General features: G+C 36.9%; 1 protein-coding gene across 1 annotated transcript in view; it reads left to right on the forward strand.

The window, feature by feature from the left end:
- Positions 1–20,265, forward strand: part of TTC6 (tetratricopeptide repeat domain 6) — an 87,561-nt gene that overhangs the window by 35,546 nt on the left and 31,750 nt on the right. The window contains exons 10-16 of the mRNA XM_070935916.1: positions 163–261; positions 1,707–1,772; positions 4,873–4,890; positions 6,934–7,310; positions 11,492–11,975; positions 16,601–16,730; positions 17,593–17,768. Of these exons, the coding sequence (XP_070792017.1) occupies positions 163–261; positions 1,707–1,772; positions 4,873–4,890; positions 6,934–7,310; positions 11,492–11,975; positions 16,601–16,730; positions 17,593–17,768 (1,350 nt within the window). The remainder of the gene's footprint in view (positions 1–162; positions 262–1,706; positions 1,773–4,872; positions 4,891–6,933; positions 7,311–11,491; positions 11,976–16,600; positions 16,731–17,592; positions 17,769–20,265) is intronic.

Consider the following 20,265-nt stretch of genomic DNA (forward strand, 5'->3'; position numbering starts at 1 on the left):
CTCTCACCTAAACAAAATTGAAAGCTTGTATATTATGGCTGAAATTGGCAATTCAATTGTTTTCTTGAATTTAAGTTTAGTTTTTATAGTCCTGGATTACTGTTTATAGCTACATAGTATTTTATATCATAGAAAAACACATTCTCCTTAATTTTTTTCCAGAGCAATTTGGTTCATGGGGTTATTTATGAAGATTTTTCCATTGATCTTCAAGAGAAAGAAAAAGCAGAAGGCGAAGATGATTTTGACTATTTATTTTCTGTATGTATTGTAGTTATAGGAAGAGCTACAAAATAATAGTATCAATTAATGGCAATCAGCAACACTATATAATGTGTGAAGGTTATGGCACAACATTACTTGTCTTAATAGGAACATGTGGGAGGGCTGACATTCTGTAAACCTATAAAAATAATGTAGTTTTTTTACTGGAGCCAAATGTAACCTACCCAGTTACTGATGTTAAGAATAACTTAATTCATGCTATTGTTTTGTTTCTGCGTGAGCTTTATTGTAGCTACAGCTGTTATAAGTCCTTTGAACTATGGGTTGCTGCAGTGCACAGAGAAACACCTGTCTGAGAGGAGAAGAAGCTTTCCCTCAGGACCTTTTCTCTCTGCTTTAGCTTTTGTGATCAAATCTGGTGACTCGGCCAGCTGCCCTTGATGGCTTCATGATTCCTTCAGGGTTTACTTTGCAAATATTTTTTTTAGTTCAGTCTGAGCTGGTTAATTCCACCCTACTCTTTAACAATTCACTGTTGCATAGCTCCCCCTAGTGATGAGTAGGGTATCTCTCAACTCCTGAACAAAGTCAGGCAACCTATAGGCTTTGCTGCTTCTCATGCAGGAGTGTCATGGCGGCGTCACATGATGTATTGGGACTTCTTTCCTCTCCGCTAAACCGGGTGTGGGTGTAGCCAGCACATGATGCATCCAGGCTGCGGGCCAGGAGTTTGACAGCCCTGTTCTAGTGTGCTTGCATCTTGTGGGACACACGAGGACAGAAAATGTTCATCTGTAGGCACAAACATCCATGAACAAAGACGTTGTCATTAGCAAGTTTGCACTGTTGTTCTAATTGAGGATACAAGTAGATTTAGTTTAGTGTAATAAGGATGCTAGGCAACCACATATTTCAAACTCTTCCTGTGTGTTGTCACATATAAACTATTTTATATAATATAATATCTAATCATGGGACAATATCCAACTTTTATCTGCTACAAATCAAACTATCCATATTGAGTCTTGGATTTTTAATATATTTATTTTTGATATGCCACTATAAAAAAATAACTCATTCCAGAAGGATGAATCTCATCTTCATTTATGGAAGGCTACTATTATGGTAGTAAAAAGAAAAAAGTCCTAAATTGTCCTATCTTTTACAGCCTTTGTTTTTTGAAGGATAGTTAGGTTGATGTGGACTAGTAATTCCTCTTGGATAACCAATTGTTGGAAATACTTCATCTAAGTTATTAAAAAGTATGTGCTTTAATTTCGTCCATCAATATTTGTTAATTTTAATAATAAATATTAACACCAATTTTCCTGATTTAAATAATTGTAATTAACCAAGATCATCATAAAATTCATATAGATTGTTTACAGGATCAGAATCTAAAACCATTTTTCAGATAAGAACTATACTAGGCTTTTAAAAATCTTATTATTGTAAAAATATCAATTTTGTTTTTATTGTAGAATATTAGTGCAAATGGAAGACGTGGTTCCTTTTCAGAACTTGTGTTTCCCAAAACTACAGTAAAGGTATTGTAATTTTAAAATTAGAAGTATGTTTCATGATATGATTTTATCTGTGGTTTGATTATATACTCTTAATAGGAAACTATATTAAAAATTAATTTGCCGCATTGTGATCAAGTAAGAATAATCATAGTTAAAATATGATTTCCTTTTTGGTAATTGTACATATTGGAAAGTTGATTTGTTAAAAGATACTATTATTTAGTAGTTATATTCAAAGAAGAAAAACCTGACCAATATAGTAATTATCAGAAATTGATATACTATTCCCAATCATGAGATGATGCTGATGTGACTATGATGTTTAAAGTTGAAATACTCACAGAATAAAATGGAATAAAGAGAACAATTACACTTAACAGATTATTCAAAAGGAGGCAGTTTATTTTTCCCAATGAAGGATAATAGTATAACATCTATTTGTTGTTTCAGAACAGATTGAAAGGCCATATGGTTTGCTTTAAAACTCTTTGTTTTTTCATTAGTATTACATTCAGGTCAGGGCTAGATGATGGATGATTTCTTACCTCTATGTCTGATGATACTGGAAGGCAGGTCTATAAGGGAGGGAAGCTCCTCATCTTAGACAATGAGCTTCCAGTGTAAAATGCCTTTCTCCAAGCAGAAAGAGACAGGGACAGAATAACAGAGTTGGAAGGGACCTTGGAGGTCTTCTAATCCAACCCCCTGTTCAAGTAGGAGACCTTATACCATTTCAGACAATGACTGTCCAGTTTCTTTTTAAAGGGCTCCAATGATGGAGCACCCACAACTTCTGAAGGCAACCCATTCCTGTCTCTTATTGTTCTCACTGTCTGGAAATTTCTCCTTAATTGCAGGTTGCTTTTCTCCTTGATTAGTTTCCATCCATTGCTTATTGTCTTTCCTTCTGGTGCTTTGGAAAATAGGTTGACACCTTCTTCTTTATGGCAGACCCTCAAATATTGGAACACTGTTGTCACGTCGCCCCTAGTCCTTCTTTTCATTAGACTGGCCAAACCCAATTTCTGCAACTGTTCTTCATATGTTTTCGCCTCCAGCCCCCTAATCATCTTTGATGCTCTCCTCTGCACTCCTTCCAGAGTCTCAACATCTGACCAAAACTAAATGCAGTATTCCAAATGTGGTCTTACCAAGGCCTTATAAAGCAGTACTAATTCTTCATGTGATCTTGATTCTATCCCTCTTAATGCAGCCTAGGATTACATTGGTTTACTGGCAGCTGCAGCACCTTGCTGTAGAATATTTAAATGATTGTCCACTAGATTTCCAAGATCCATCTTGCAGTTACTGCTATTGAGCAAAGTTTCACCTAATCTGTACCTGTACACTTGGTTTTTCTTGCCTAGGTGCAAAACTTTACTTTTCTCTACGTTGAATTTCATTTTGTTAGATGGAGCCCAATGTTCAAGTTTGTCAAGATCCCCCTGGATATTAAGCCTGTCTTCTGGGGTGTTTGTTGGCTACTCCTGCCAACTTGGTGTTGTCTGCAAATTAGATGAGCTCCCCTTCTATCCCCTCACGTAAATCATTTATGAAGATATTGAAGAGTACTGGGCTTAAAACAGAACTTTGGAGTACTCCGCTGCTTATTTCTTTCCATATAGATGTAGCATTACATAATGAGTGCCATTTATCAATCAGATTTCTGGTTATAACTTCGTTTGTTTCTAGGTGTTTGGAGTTCTGTTGCTTGATTATTTTTTCCAGGGTCTCTCCAGGTATTAATGTCAAACTAATTGGTCTGTAGTTTCCTGGATCCCTTACCATTTTCTTGCCTATTTTAATTTGGATTCCTTGTCTGCCTTTTACGGTTCTGTCTTTGGTAGGTTGGGCTATTTTTTTCTTTTTTGTGTAAAGAGAGAGGTAAAGAAAGAATTAAAGCAGCTCTGCTTTCTCCCTGCTGCTTGTCACTTCCTTGCCATCTTCTACAATCTTCTACAGTGGACTGATTGTTTCTTTGACTTTTTCTTATTTTTTATATGTTTTATATGGATCATTGTTTTCTGCTTGTGCTTTCATAGAGAAACATGCTCCATGTAAGAGAAATTAAGAAACACCTGCTTCCAGGCCATACTTTCATAGCAGTATCTTCAGGGAAATCAAAGTGTGTGTGTGTGTGTGTGTGTGTGTGTGTGTGTGTGTGTGTGTGTGTGTGGCAGGGGGGAGAGCTTTCCCTTGGGTTGCTATATTCTAGAAGTGGGAGTTTACAAACTGTATATGGCTGGAGATTCCCCAGGCCGAGGGCCGTCTCCCATTCTGCTCTAAAAACTCCCTTGTCCCTTTGAATAAGATTTTCTTTGCCTCTTCAGCCAGTGAGAGTCTACTGCTCTGGATAATTCTGATTCTAGTCATTCCTTAGTTTAAAAATTCATAGCAATGGATAACATATATAATATTTCCTGGGTTAAGTGGTAAATATATTGAACCACGCACTAAATAAATAAATAAAATGTAATTAAATAAAATTCAAATGTCAGTATGAATATTTTATGAATGAATATTCACAATATCAGAGCACTCTGCTATATGCTTGTATCACTATTGCATAAATTTACATTTCTCTAAAAGGCTATAGTTCTTTTGCAGTTTTTCATTAGTCTTCCAGTTTTCAATTTACCTATTCTGCTTAGTTTGGACAGCAACTAATAGATTCTATTTTTGTAAAACATTATATTGTAAAACCTACATAATTAAATTATACATTATATTATTTCAATACATTAATATTTATACTAATGATTATTAACTTGGGAGAGTTCAACCTGCCATCCCTGGGTTCAGCCTTGGCTGTGGCCCAGGAGTCCATGACCACCATGTCAGACATTCCAGATTATCACAGAATTGTCTTGGGACAGTGATCACACATGTTGTATGATAATTTTTTTATCCTAAGTATTTAGGGCTCCACTCTGTTGTTAACTAATATTATCTGTGCATGTTGAAGAGTCTTATTCTTTTCTGCACTATGAAAATAGATTTCTCTGAATCATTAATAATCTCTTAGCAAACAATATCTTTAGACTGTAAAATCAAAATTGCTTAATTATTTAAAATTATATTTATTCTCTATATGTTTTTTGATAACTATTTTGTATTATAGGATGAAGACATTAGATATGTAAGTAGTCTGCTATAGAAGAGTGACTCCTCTAGCAAATAAGTATGATGGATTTCTATGTTTTATTCAATTCACATGACATTAGTATGTATAATAGTGCAATAATTTTCTATGAAGCTTATTGCCAAAATTTCAGATTATCTGAAATAAAAATATGAAAATAGATGCATATTTTGAAACTCCATATCTAATTATACTTACCAGAACATGAGTAGCATTTCCAATTTATTTAGTTTATAGTTATTCTCTTTACAAAAATTATTTGGAAGTAATTTATAGCAATTCTGAATTCATACCAGAAGTACAAGTTTTTGGCCTGTAGTATAGTATATATTTCTACAAAAGTTAGAAATTGAAAATTGTAATGTATAGTATTACTCCTAAATGCAGGTAATCCCAGAGTTAAGAGCAAATGTTCGAAGTTATGCAATAAGTGCTCCCTAGTGTTTATGAACAAGTTCCAAATTATGAATGTTGCAGCTCATGGCAGTTGTTCGTCCTTACGAATGACCGCAGAGGCTCTGCAACATTCGCCCTGCCAATCCCCACCTCTTGCTGGGGCTTCATAGGCACTAGGCCTGTGGATACTCACCTTGTGAAGATCTAACAGGCTTCCTTGGCCTGTTTCGGCGCTTCAGGCCTTCAGTGAGTATGCAGAGAATGGAGGTCTAAAGTACCGCAAGATCATGTGAGATCAGTAGCACGTGATCTCAGGCTACTGATCTCTGGTGATCTTACGGTACTTTAGACCTCTGTTCTCTGCAAATGGAGACCTGGATGAGATCTGCAGAAAAAGGCTTTGCAAATGGAGGGAAGGCCTGTTACATTGAAGCTTTCCCTCCATTTGCCATCTTGCAAAAAGCCTTTGCTACTGAGAATGAAGGCCAGCAGGGACCGCACATTGCTCTGGGGGCTCCGTTTTCTTCAACAGAGGCCTTGAAGAAAGGCCTTTCCTGGTGAAAACAAAGCTCCAGAGTGACGCATGCTCCCTTTGTTCTTTGAAATGGCACCCCATAGGCACATAAACACTTTTTGGTCAGAGGCTGAAAGCTTCTGTGAGTCATGATCTCTTGAGACTTCAGGCACCTATCCACTTCTTGCAGAGAATGGGTGCCTGAAGTCTTGCAAGATTAGGGCATCCAGAAGCTTCCAGTCTGTGCACAAAAAGTGGCAGGCAGAAGTGGCAGGCAGCCTTGGTGAGTCAGAGAAGCCAAGCAGGGTATGCTCATCCTGCTCTCCCTCTGCTCTCATCACTCGCTTGGAGCAGCAAAGAAACATAGAGGCTGGAGAGGAGACAGATCTTCACAAGGTAACTGATCCAGTGCAGCAGAATGGGGTGGGGGGCCATTCTCCCTCCCTCCGAGGGGAGGGAGAATGGGGTATCTCAGTGAGTCAGGGGAGGTCTTGGGCGGTCTGAAGCAGGTGGCTTGTTCTATCGCTAGGCCCCCCATGGGATTCTCCACTGTGAGATACCTCATGTGCACACTGAGCTGCACATTAGCGAATGCGCGGGGAAAAGTAGTGATCATGTTCAAGTTACGCAATTCCCTCCTATGAATTATCGGGTTTCAAACGGAATGGGCAAGCTCCATTGCATTCGTAACTTGAGGACTACCTGTAATAACTCATTCCTGACCGAATTCAGCCTGCAAGGAAGTTCTGTAGTAAATTTATATAGATGAAACATTTAAAAACAAGGCCTTCCAAATGGGTGGGTCTATAACTCCCACAATTCTGTTAGTTCAGGAATGTGAATTGTCATATGTTTCATCTCATACAGCATCATTATTTTATCAATAAACATTGAGTTGTGTTTGTTGATCATTAAGGCTTTTCAATTTGGCCACTGCAACGTTTTCAGCAAAGGCAAATGTATACTATATCTAGATATACTATGCTATTATCACAATACTCAGATTCACTAGGCCAACTATAATATTCACATGGAACTTTGGTTAAAGGGTACTTCTTGATTTAAATTGTATTACATATCAATATGTTTTCCAAAATGATGTCCATAAAGTAACATTTATTTTCTTGCAGAAACGTTTGGTTAAAAGGCCAAATAGTGCACCAGAATTGTCCTCATACAGAGACAAAACACTTATAAAGATTTCTTCAAGTTTCAAAACTCTTATGGAAGAGCTTGATATCATGAGCAAGCATGTTCCTTTAACAATACCTAATGCTGCAGTATCAGAACCTGAAACTTCTCTAGAAAAGCATACTTTTGCTGCTAACCTTTCAGGAATTAATTTTCACCCTTCAAAAGCACCTGTAGATCCAGAGAAAGATTCTGGTGAAACAGTTATGGGAAATACACTAAAAATTCCTAAAGGAAATCTTTTTGAACCAGAGCCTGCTGAAGGTCTCCTAGATCAGACTGCTCTTGCTGATGAATGTCGAAAAGCTGGAATTAAGTACATCATTTTCCCAAAGAAAAAAAAAAGATCAACGAAAGTAGGGAAAAGTATTACTCCCAAAGTATTGGATAGTATATTTGAAAAATTAAATCAACCTCCAAGGATTCTTAAAAGGTTGTAAATTTAATAACAATTTTATTATGTATTTATTTAGATAGTTGGATAGGACAGATGTAAGGCACAGATCTGTTGGTTAAAGATGTTTGGATTGGGTAAGATGTCTGAAGGCTCTCTATATGAAAATAATTACTACTGATAGCTGGACTAGCACAAGATTGTATTAATTGCTATGGAGCTGCAAACTCTGTTTGTGCACCCAAAAGTAACCAAGATCCAGATCCTCAGCTTTGTCAATGCGAGGGGTGGTAGTCAAAACAAAGCTGACAGTGAAATCAGCAGAAAAAAAACATTTTTTAAAGCTATTTCTAAAGGCACCTATTCTTTCTGTTGCAGAAAGCCTTTGGTTTTTTGGTCAAATAATCCTCATTTCACGAGCACTAGCATTGCAACAGCAAATATCTCCTTCCTATTGGTGTAAGCCAAGCTTTATTTTGCCACAGTGAAGGAATTAAATATTTATAAGCATTGCTAGGTTTGTGATAACTCTTTTTTACAAGCCACCATTTGGGAGAAAATGCTAAACTATGTGTAGACATCTTATATTCCTCCAGGTCTCCTTAGTATGTTTCTGGCAGTTACTCATTTCTTTGAGTGATCAGTCAGATTCTCCATCGTTTGCAGAGAATAGTCATATCTCTGCTTGTGCCAGGGTCAGCCCTGAGGAAAATAACCCAGTATGATTTCAAAAAACCTGACTACTTGATTGCAACTACGGAAAAAGAAAAAAAAAACTGTTCCCAATTTTGGCTCAGGCAGCTTCAGATTTCTCTCCATGCTGGTCACCTTCAACTCTGCTACTGCAAGTCTTGCTATAGATGGACGCTCCTATTTATCTTACCAGTTCTTACTGGCTCCTCTTGAGGTATGATAGATGATCTTGCCAGAGAAAATTCATGGCGAATTCTCATTAAACAATTCTCTGAATCATTGGAATAGTAAAAACTCTGATCTTCTTTTGGGCCATTTCAAGATCATTATATTTGCATTTGGTCATCTCATATCCAATCTACGTCTGCAGTCTTTTTCCAATTCCACTAACGCAATGCTGGCCTGCTTTTTAGGACAAATAATTGGATTTCTCAGCATCAGTTTTTCATAGTTCTGATCAGTGGATCATATTGCTTGGAACACTCTAATATACAGTGAGGCAAACCATTATATATATATTCGCCTTCTATATTGTTTTAGAATTCTGTCACCTGTCATGTTTTGGATTAACTTCAGGGCAGGTTTTTTTTTTTAATTATTATTATTATTATTATTATTATTATTATTATTATTATTATTATTATTATTATTATTATTTTAGGATTGTTTCTCTCCTGCAGAAGTAGATCTCACATTAGTTCTAGACTGGCATGTCCCTTTTCTCAAAATTCCTTCCTCTCCATCAGGTTGCATCTACTGAGGCAATTTGTCAGGGACCACGTTGCAATTCAACTAACTTAGAAATCATGTGATTTTTAATAAGTCTAGTAGTAGTTGAAAAATAATATATTGATATCCATCTAAGAAAATATATAGGGAATTCCATTTAAAAAAAATAATATGAACTTGTCAAAGGCCTTCTCATCATATAATGAAATTAATTCTGTGCAATTTAAATTATTTTGTGTATTTGTTAGCGGATTAAGCGCGTATTATATGAAGCTTGTCTAAGTTGTGGAAAGCTAATATCAGGATAATATCTGAAAAAAAAGACGTAATATTTTTGCTAGAATAGCTCTTAATATTTTGGTAACTACATTAATTAATGATTAATGGCACATTGATTGGCATCTTTTGGAGAAGAATTATTATCCCATTTGATAGAAGTCAAAAGATAAGCAGTTTGTTTTTCAATGAGAAGCAGCATGATTTGCATAGGTATTAAATATAGTTCTTAATACAAAAACAGAGTCATGGTGTTGTTCATTGCTCTGGATTGCTGTGCCTTATTATACTGTATTTGACTCATACTAGGACTAAGGCTAGAACTGAGGACTTTCTTTTGTATGAAAATGGTTTATTCAGCAACAGGAATAAAGTGTCATAAAGCAATGCAAAAATGTGAATTGCACAACTGTATTTTATCTCCTCTTCCTCCTGTCCAAGATTCCACTCAGATGTTGTTCCCTGTATTTCAAGCAGAAGGCATACCAAAAGCATACTTGGGGTCAATTAGTCAGACACTGGTACCACCAACACACACAGCACAGCATAGCTGTAGGCATTAGCCTCAAAACTCCAAGCAGCACCTTTGATCTTGATAGTCCCCCATATAAGCCACTCAGGGCCCGGTTCTATGGTGTGGGACTCTTCCATAACTTAATGATTTGACTTTCTGTAAATAATTATTGTTACTATTCGTAAAATTCTTAGTTAAACCCACACCAAGCCATGTTATTGGTTCTAGAAATCTTCGGAGTTATATTGATAGGTTTCTTTCCTTCTAGAAAAAAGGGGATTGAAAACACACCTCCAGAAGACCGCCAGCTTCTTTTCGAGGAACTTTGCCATCCTTAAGATGATGCCCCAGACCTATTGGACCTTTGTTGTCTGAACAATTTTTTGAACCATTTTCATTTCAAAATTCTTAAGAATTAATTTCCATTCTTCTCCTCTTGCAGAAAGGGATTAGCTCATAACTATAAATTTGTAGATGATTTGTAGAATGGATAACTTCATATATCTGAAGTTATGAGTTTTGGTAGTGCAGTGGTTAGAATGCAGTACTGCAGTCTACTTCTGATTGCTGGCTGCCAGCAATTTGAATCTCATCAGGCTCAAGGTTGACTCAGCCTTCCATCCTTCCGTGATGGGTAAAATGAGGACCCAGATTGTTGGGGACAATATGTTGACTCTATAAACTGCTTAGGGAGGGCTGTAAAAACACTATGAAGCAGTATATACACTGTAAGTCTAACTGTTATTGCTATCTATACTATACTTTCATACTTTTTCTTCATTTTATACTGTAACTGATGGATCCATGCACAAATGTTGGCCTCTCCACATCCCTGGGAATTTTCTTTAAATCTGCACTACATATTGTTTTGTTCCTTTTCCTCCAAGCTATCATTTCCTTTCATACCCAGCTTTATCTAGCCAGCTGGCTTTTAACTACTTATTACTGACTGATCTGGCTACATAGTACAAGACTTCTATTCCAACAGTTTCTTGATCTCTGAACGAGACCGTCTCTTCCTTTCAGTTTATCCAGTCTGTAGGAGCAATGATATTAGGGATGCACATTGTTAACTGCTGCTGCAATTCTGTAAATGTCAGGTGCTTGCACATAAGATTTCCTCTGTAGCATCAGTCAGAATCCATGATATTCTCTGCCACTGGCCCATGTGATTTTACCTTGTCTGTTTATGGACATGTATACTAGATAGTTCTTGCTCTGGTTATGCCCTGGTTCAAGGCATTCTTCCATTGATAAAAATAAGATAGTTCCTTCATGCTTTCTTTCACAATAGATATCCTCACCATTAATGCCTGACTCAGGGGCCTCTGTCACTTCACCTGAACTGGCATTATATACAGCAGACAAGTTCTTTAAGCATAGGAAATGCATTCAGGCCTCTTCTACTATGAAAGGGAAGTTTGAATGAAAATACATGTGCAAAAATAAAAGCGCTGTTCAAGCTATATGGGATTGTCTTTGTAGGGGTAAAATGAATCTTTTATTTTACAGAATCATCCTTCTAGTTCCCTGAGGGAGATACTATTTCAAGTTTCCCTTTGAACTTGCAAAATAGATTGTATGATCTCCATCAGAAATCAATTATTTGTGAGGTGTATGCCATTCTACATGATTACAAAGTTATATACTTCCATACTAATGGACAATTCTACTTGTGTTTCCATTAGAAATTTTCTTACCATAACTTTAATATTATGTACTTAATCTGGGTAGTCCTGTGGCATCTTAAATCTGTTTTAAGGTTGAGGTAGTATAAAGTGATAAATACATAAATAACAAGCTATTAAATGTTGCAGTTTATATCATTTATTTCAGTAATCTGTCATTACCTCAGTTATACATTGATTGTAATTTTGCTTCTCCTTTTTAGGTCTGTGTCTCTGACTCTTCAGAAGCTTAAGATGCATAATAAACACTCTATTCAAATATCTCGAGCAATTAAACTTTATAGAAGCCCCAGCATCCCTTGTTTGTTAAACTTTGAAACATTTGCCAAAAAACAGGGTAAAGGATCTGAAGATTCTGATTATCTTTGGGCCAGGCTATTGTGGAATAAATGGTTTGAGGAGCTGTTTGTTCCCGCTAACAAACCTGCTGAAGATAAACAGATGTTAGGCAAACATGTTTTGGCACAGGAAATGGAGGATGCTGCAAAAGAAAAAGAATTACCAAACTATGTGAATCCTTTTCTATTTGATGGCAAAAAAGAAGAACTTGAACAGTGTGAGCATGAGATTGAGAGAATAACCCAAGAGATAAATAAAGGATGTGCTACAGCGTTTAACTATTGTCGTCGTGGAGCAATATACAGAAAGATTGGAAAAATGCAGTCAGCTTTGGATGACTTAGAAAAAGTTCGTTTAAAACAAATATTTTGTTCATAAATTTTACTTAATTTATTGTATAGCTAAAGATTTCCAAGGGTGCCTCTTCCTCTTCCTTCTGGTATTCACTTTTCAAAAGAAAACCTTCCAGTTTTTAACATTACCTATTTTTGTATTCTAAACTGTTTAGCAGATAATGTCATAGTGTTTCCACATATATTTGCTTTCATGTGCACATATTATGTGTACATATACAATCATTAAAAGGGAGGTTGACAAGACATAAGCAAGAAAACAAATCTAGAACTCTGAAAAGGTGTTTCCCTTTAAGATTTTCTGATTTTTTGCAGATTTTGTCATTGAACAGTATCAGCATATTGCCTCACATGCAGATATTTTAAAAAATGATATCTGAGGGATACCAAATATAGTACCAAACTTTGGATTTGTTGTATTTAATTCACAGCATCATTCAACATGTGATATACCAGTGTGAAACAGCAATCATCCCTCATTCAATAATTTAAAAGTTAAAGTAGTGAGGGCCAATTATGCAAATGCTTAATTAAACAGGACTTATTTGAACAGTTCTGAACTATGTCAGCCTAGTAACTTTGACTTATCACAGTAGCTACTCATCATATAGAATCTGGAAGTATGTTTTTATGTCTCACCCAAATTTCTGAAAACTTCCATTAAAAAAAACATTGATGCTTATTTCCCTGGAAAATGCTACAAAACAATTTCTAAAGCTTTGCAGTTTTATCAATTCATAGTTGGAGATATAGTCATGAATAATTTGAGACAACAGATCTTCCCAAGAGTGATATCCTGTCAAAAATCCTCCAAGAGTATAGCATAAAATCATCCTAGAAGTACCTCCTGTCAGCCTTACTGGGTAGAAAAAATAAAACCCAGACAAGCTAATTCTGCTTTATTGTAATATTTCATTAACAGAATCTTTCAAGTTTGAAAGTACAGTTCTGCTGCCATCTCCTTTACAGGTCAAGAAACTAAGGGTGATCCTTTTTGAGCCTCTTGCCCCATCTTCTATCCAGCTGCAAACTATGATGTCTGACCGTTACTTAGGCAGCACCTCTTTGCCCCCTCTTCCAAGATCTTTCCTACATACCACGACACTTCTACCCCTCTCTAAATAACCTGTAGATCTTTCTCATCTTGTCTAAAGTTAATTTTTACGATTCCATATCAGAAAAGCACATAGGAGCGCAACAAGAAAGAAAATATTGCTCATAACAATGATGCTCATCTCAAGTTTGCCAAAAAGCACCAAGATGTTGATGCAGACTTTTGGAGGAATGTTATATGGATAGATGAGTCAAAAGTGATTTTTTAAAAAAACTACATCAGTATTACTGCATTTGGCAAAATCTAAACACTGTGCTCCACAGTAAGAACTTCATACCAATTTGTAAGCATGAATGCAGCAAAGTAATGATCTGAGGATTCCTCAGTTGCCTCGGGACTGGGACAAGTTGCTATTATGAAGGAAAAAGGAATACTGCTGGGTATTAGTGAATTCTCCAAAAATAACGAATTAACTGTGTTGGAATGACCATGTCAAAGTCCAGAGAATGTCAGAGAAATGGTGTTAGAATCTGAAATGACCAGTTTGTGCTAGGAAATCATATGTTACTGAGTTGACGCAGTTTACCATGGATGGATGGCCCAGAATTTCTATATAGTGGTGTATGAGGCTAATTGTTAAATAGAGGAAGGAATTTGGCTGCCATTATTCCAACTATAAATGATTCAGTCATTTATTGAATCTAAGCTGGGGATGATTACTTTTCACATTGCTACATCACACTTTGGTTTAATAATCTAGACTTTCTTTATATATCAGTGAGACTCAGATGCAACTCTTACAACATTCTGTGGCAAAGATACAAAAAATTCAGACAATCCAAAAGGGAATAATTTTTCATAGAACAGTCATATAATTATTTTAGTATAAATGATAAAAATATTTAATTCAAGTTAGGGATTGTCTGACTCCACATTTCTCTGGGTAGTTCATAAATGACATAAAAACCAACACACAAACAAAAAAAGATGGGATCCAGGCACAATATACAGGCAAAACATAAATAACAATTGCCCTCAGCAGATTAATATCTGGTGGTGGTACTGAATAGAAATATATTAGATCAACAGCACTCAAATTTGGATCAAGACCTTATGAAGTTCAGACCAAAGGAAGTGAGAAAGGGTGGTGATGGTAAATAAGTAAATAAAATACAATAAGCATAGAACAGATGAGAACTTGAATGCCAGGGAATAATAACAAGACAACTTTTCAAAGTGATCATGACGATACTTCATCATGGGCAGAGAACAAGAGAAATGTGAAACTACGAGCATTTCTTGAACATAGAAATTGTCTTTCTTAGAGCAGAGGGGAAAAGAGGAAAGATTTTTTTTTTCATCCTGACTAGATGTGATCATGTTCTCAATTCTCAAGGGTAGTCTACTTCAGGGGAGTTAAGAGTCAATAAATTCTGGTATAATGGAAGTCTTTTAAATAAAGCCTTTTCAAGAAAGGTTGAAAGACTGCAAATAGCAATTTATCATGTTCTGAAGACAGGTTGCTTGTTGATGCTATTGACTAGGTGATCAGAGGTATTTTTTACGTATTGATGGTATGATACATGAAATGCATATATGATTCTGTTAATTCAGTACGCAGTTTAACAATAACACATTTCATTTGGTTAAACAATTTCTTGATTAGAATATATACAAGATATATGGGTAAATATTTCAGAATGTGCTGTATTACCATGACCCTTATTTAATATATTTTCATAAATAAAGATGACTATTACCAGCAGAGTAGAACAGGATGAAAATAATTCCTTTAGAAACACACAGTATCCCGAAGAATTGATCTATGTAAGTAATGCAAAGGAGGATTATTAATAAATGGGTATTATTGCTGCTACATGTAATGTAGAAGGCAAGTACAGAATTTGTATCTTGAAATATTTTTATTGTAAATATAGTTTGAAATAATAATCCAAACAAAGATGAGATGGATAGACTACACTATGTTGATGAAGACTCATAGTCACTTATTGAGATTATTTTATAAGAAATAAGGCTGCTAATAATATATATTTCAATTGGCCTTGAACATTCTTTAATTACCAAAGTGCAGTCAGGTCATATGTTAGAAGACATAAGTTACATTTTCTATAGGAATATGCCTTACATTTAACTAAACTGATAGTATTTTATGTGTGGCAGATGTAGTGTATAATTATTTACCACAACTATTTCCATATTCTCTCTTCTCTGGGGCTGTAAAACCAATTATTCCAGAATCTTTCTCAATTCTGTGACTACGGCCTCGTATATTATATTAGAAACTATAACATAAAGATAATCTCTTCAATGATTTTCAGGTTTTCAGGGACCATCTCTTGTGGCATTTTGGCTGCTCCATCTGCATTGCTCCAAACAAGTACCTTTTCAGCTTCTACCAGATTTCAGTAGTACACAAATGCTAATAGCAAGCGAAGCTGGGTAATGTGGAGGTTTCTCTGATCCAAAATCCAGCTGCAAACATTGTTTGAAAGGAGGATACTGTACTGAAGATTGTTGTTATGTAATGTCTCACAGAACCTGGCAGAGATCCTGGGAAATCAGGCAGAGGAGGGAACAAGTCCATTGCAAAAGAGACACTTCAACCCAAGGGAGCAGGGGAACATGAAAAAGACACTCAGAGCACACACACCTTTGATTATGTTGAGTGGGAGAATTACTTTGACAGGTTTTCAAGGTGATGTTATACCTTGAAAACTACTAGAAACTACTAGAAATAAATATTTTCTCAGAAATCCAAATGATTCTTGTATCAGGAGTTGGCCAGCCTTGCATGACTTGGTATTAATTTTGAGAACCTCTCCGTGTATGGAGATTCTCAGTCATCCAGGTACTGGTTGTCCAAAGGTGCTTTTTCAAGAGGCAACTGGCCTTGATTTTCTTTGAAGACATTTCACTTCTCATCCAAGAAGCCTCTTCAGCTCTTATCTAGCTCTCATCCAGAGCTGAAGAAGCTTCTTGGATGAAAAGTGAAACATCTTCAAAGAAAAACAAAGTTCAGTTGCCTCTTGAAAAAGCGGGATTTGAGAATCTCTCGTATCAATTTTCCTGTTCAGGTAGTTTAAATCTAGAATAATTAATCTGAAGTTGCTTGGAATCTCTTTCTCCTGCTTTCCCACTTCCCTGGGTTGTGATATCACTTTTGCAATGATCCTGTTTCCTATTCTACTTTCCCAGGGTATGTTAAGCACTCCATCATAGTTGCATATAAACTGGTAGAAACGTTTGAAGAAAGTGTCTATATTAAGAATATTTACATTGAAGCATGTGCCAGGGAATTTATGACATGGAATAAATGTGTAATAATTTGCATGAGAAAAGGTAATGAGCAATTAGATGAAGATATATAAAAGACACCATATGATAAGAATACAAACACAAACTGATTTTCCCCTCTGTGGAACTAATAATATTTAAATAATATTTCTCATTAGGTCAGTATTTATAATATTTTTTTCTACAGTATTGAAGTGTAGAAATAGTGGAGAAATAAAATTTTCTGATTAATTATGCCATTATCTTTGTAGGCGATACATTTGGAACCATTTCTGGCTAATGCTTATTGGCACAGACACTTAATATTTGTTTACCAAAACAAAACTCTTCCAGCTCTAGAAGATTTGAATTTTATAATTAAACGCAATGTAACCTATACAGGTAAGTGTCTTTGAAGTCCTGTCGTCAGTACCAAAATACATATAGTGTGATATTGACTATACATATATTATATCATATATAATTACTGAGTGAGTTAGACTACTGTTTAACGTTTTGGTTAGTCAAATATTTGTGAATTATTTTCTAGATGTGATCATGATAACAGTGATAATTTAGATCATGGGTGGCAAATCTTTTGGTTTGCCACTTGGCTGCACTGAATGAAGAATTGTCTAGGGCTACATCTAAATGTGTGTGTGTGTGTGTGTGTGTGTGTGTGTGTATGGATAATATATATACGCACACACACACATATAAAATGGGTGACCAACCTATCAGCTTGCCCTGGGTGCACTGAATGAAAATAGTCTTGGGCTACATCTAAAGATGGATGGATGGATGGATGGATGGATGGATGGATGGATGGATGGATAGTGTGTGTGTGTGTGTGTGTGTGTGTGTGTGTGTATGATAGATATAGATACATAGATATATATCGATATAGATATTTAGATATATCTATATCTATATGTCTATACATTTGGCAGAATGAACAAAGCAAAGTTTACCCCTAATGTCAGTGACTGTTGGTGACCCCTCACTCACTCTCAGCCCAGGACACCGCACAGGATTGTTGTTGTGGGGGAAGTAGGAGGAAGAAGAAGTATTAGGTATGTTCACTGCCTTGAGCTACTTATAAGGTAATAAAGGTGGGATTAAAAATCTAATAAATAAATCATCCAATTTCCTATGAAAATTTAAGATTAATTACATTTAACTGAAATTATTTTAAAAAGTGCACATGAATGGTATTAAATTCTATTAATATTTAAGATATTTTTCTCCTATTTTGAACTTGTAGATGCTTATTTGTCGAGAGCTCAGATATATAGAAAACAGGGAAAAAATCACTTGGCAATGATAAATTATACTTTGGCACTGAGATATAGACCCACAGATCCTGAAATATATTACAAGAGAGGTGAAATCCATGAAGAAGAGGGTGAGTTAATACTGGCAATGGAAGATTATTCAAAGGTATGCATTATTATCTTTAATTTCATTATATATTGACCAGCTCTTAAATAATTGCATGATTAAATCTATGCACCAAAAGAATTAATTAAAAGAGCAATTTAAAAAAAAGTCAACAGTGGTCATAATAACTCTGAAACCCAGGTAATTTTTAATTTACCGTATTTTCCAGCATATAAAATGACTTTTTAACACAGGAAAATCATCTCAAAAGTTGGGGGTCGTCTTATACGCCGGGTACCCGAATCTGAGTTGCTGGCGCTGACCGATGACACTACGGGAGCGCCGACAACATTGAGGGGAAGCTGTACTCCGAATTAGTTCCAACCTACAAGAGGTGCCAGGCAGTGTGCGGCCCCCGAGAAAGGAACGCGTCCCCACTCTACCCTGGAATTCAGGTCACCTTCCTTCCTTTCCCAGCGGTCCACGGTGAAAGCGGTGCCGCAGTCGACCTGGGCCAGCGCCTTCCACACCTGGCTCTGCGTCTCCATGATTAGAAGCTCCATGCAACTTCGCATGTCTCCTTGCAATCCGCTCACCGGAGGAGCCATGAAGCTCTCGCACAGCCTTGCCAGATCTTCCTCATCCTCCTTTCCCCACGGCTTTTCCGGTTGTAATTGCTGCTGTTGCTGCTGCTGCCGCCGAGGCTGCTCCTTCATCTCCGACCGCCGCACCAGACCCAGCCCGGCCAGCACCACCATGGCTCCCGCAGTCCAAACGAACGCCGATTGCTGCCACCCACCATCGCCCCAACGGGAAGAACCGCCCGGCGGCGATTCCAAGGAGCCTGAAGCAAGCATCCTGGAGCAGCGTGGGCCGGCCCGGAGGCTTAAACCCCGGGCACCCAGGTGCCGAATCCCGCACAGCAGAAAAGACATGACAGCCGGTGCCCAGTTCCTTCTGCAGCCGTCCGGATCGGCACCAAGCCAGGAAAGTGCGCTGCGAACTCCCACCCTTCACCTGCGAGCCCGGAAGAGTGGGGAAATGCAGAGCAATACCTCGTGGGGAAGGAGTACAGTTTCATTGGCAATCCTGCCCATCCCTAACATTGCATTTAGACTACAACTCCCAGCAGCGCCTGTGGGAGAAAAGGGACGTAGAAGTAAGAAGGGGCACAGCTTCCCCTCAATGTTGTCGGCGCTCCCGTCGCGTCATCAATCAGCACCAGCAACTCAGATTCGGGAAGCTGTGCCGATCTAGTCAAGGCTGCATGCTGCTGATGAACCCCCACTGATGGCGAGCCCCACCAGCATTCAGCAGCATGCAGCCTTGACTAGATCGGCACAGCTTCCGGAATCTGAGTTGCTGGCGCTGACTGATGATGCGACGGGAGCGCCGACAACATAGAAAACAAACAGCATGGCAGCTCCCATGGGTTTATTGTCTTATCCTTCCTTTCAGCTTTAGAGTGAATTAGGAAAAGTTTAATCCAATTGCACTGTTTTATGTTTACATGTTTGATGACAAACAGCCTTATGTTTATAAGTGACAGTTTTCCTGCTAAGTACCTGCATGTCATAAGCATTTGAATTAAAATTACCATATTGAAATCAAATCTGATGTTTTTTAATTTTTATTTAGTGTGCGTTGGAAGAAGGGTAGTCTTATACGGCGAGTATAGCCCAAACCCTATATTTTAACAGGAAAAGTAGGGGGTCGTCTTATACGCCCAGTCGTCTTATACACCGGAAAATACGGTAATTTGTATTAAAGCATGGTGGTCTGCTGTTTAAAGAAAACAGTAGAAATAAATAAATAGTTATAAAATTACAATAGTAATAAAATAAAAATAATTAAAAATAACAAATAAATTAAAATGAATACTAAAACAAACAAAAAATTCAAAGGCCAACTCAATGGACCACTGGGTCTTTTTCTGCCATCGGGTTTCTATGATTCTAAACAAAACCAAAGCTGGATAATTTTCAGTGTGTCTATGTCTGCAAGTTTTAAAAATTTAATAAAGAAAACAAATGGATAAAGAATTGGTTTCAGATTGTTCCTTAATCCCGAAACATTGATTATATGAAAACAATAAATACTACTCTAATAATATTACAAATAACAACAGCAACAATAATAATAGTTGGATCAATCTTTTGGGGGTCAACATGAACCACTTTGGGAAACCCTGGTATATGAAACCCCGAGAGCTCCATCCAGGTACAGTCATGTGCAAAAGTAAGTATGCCCTCTTTGACTTATTTGGTTTTATGTATCAGAACATTATAAAAATCATCTGGTCTTTAGCAGTTCTTAAAAGTCGGTAAATGCCACCTCAGATAAACAATTCATGACATATATTACACGGTGTCATCATTTCTTTTGCAAAAAGTAAGCCAAAATGGGGAAGCCATGTATTGTTGTTCATCATACCTCCTTTTAAGAACTGCTAAGGACCAGAAAATTTTTACTATGTTCTGATACGTAGAAACATAAAACTCAAAGAGGATGTACTTACTTTTGCACATAACTGTATGTATAGATTGGGGGAGGAGCT

Source organism: Pituophis catenifer, unplaced genomic scaffold, assembly GCF_029215685.1.
Source record: "Pituophis catenifer annectens isolate HBS135680 unplaced genomic scaffold, rPitCat1.0.hap2 SCAF_1, whole genome shotgun sequence".
In the NCBI taxonomy this organism is placed as follows: domain Eukaryota; kingdom Metazoa; phylum Chordata; class Lepidosauria; order Squamata; family Colubridae; genus Pituophis; species Pituophis catenifer.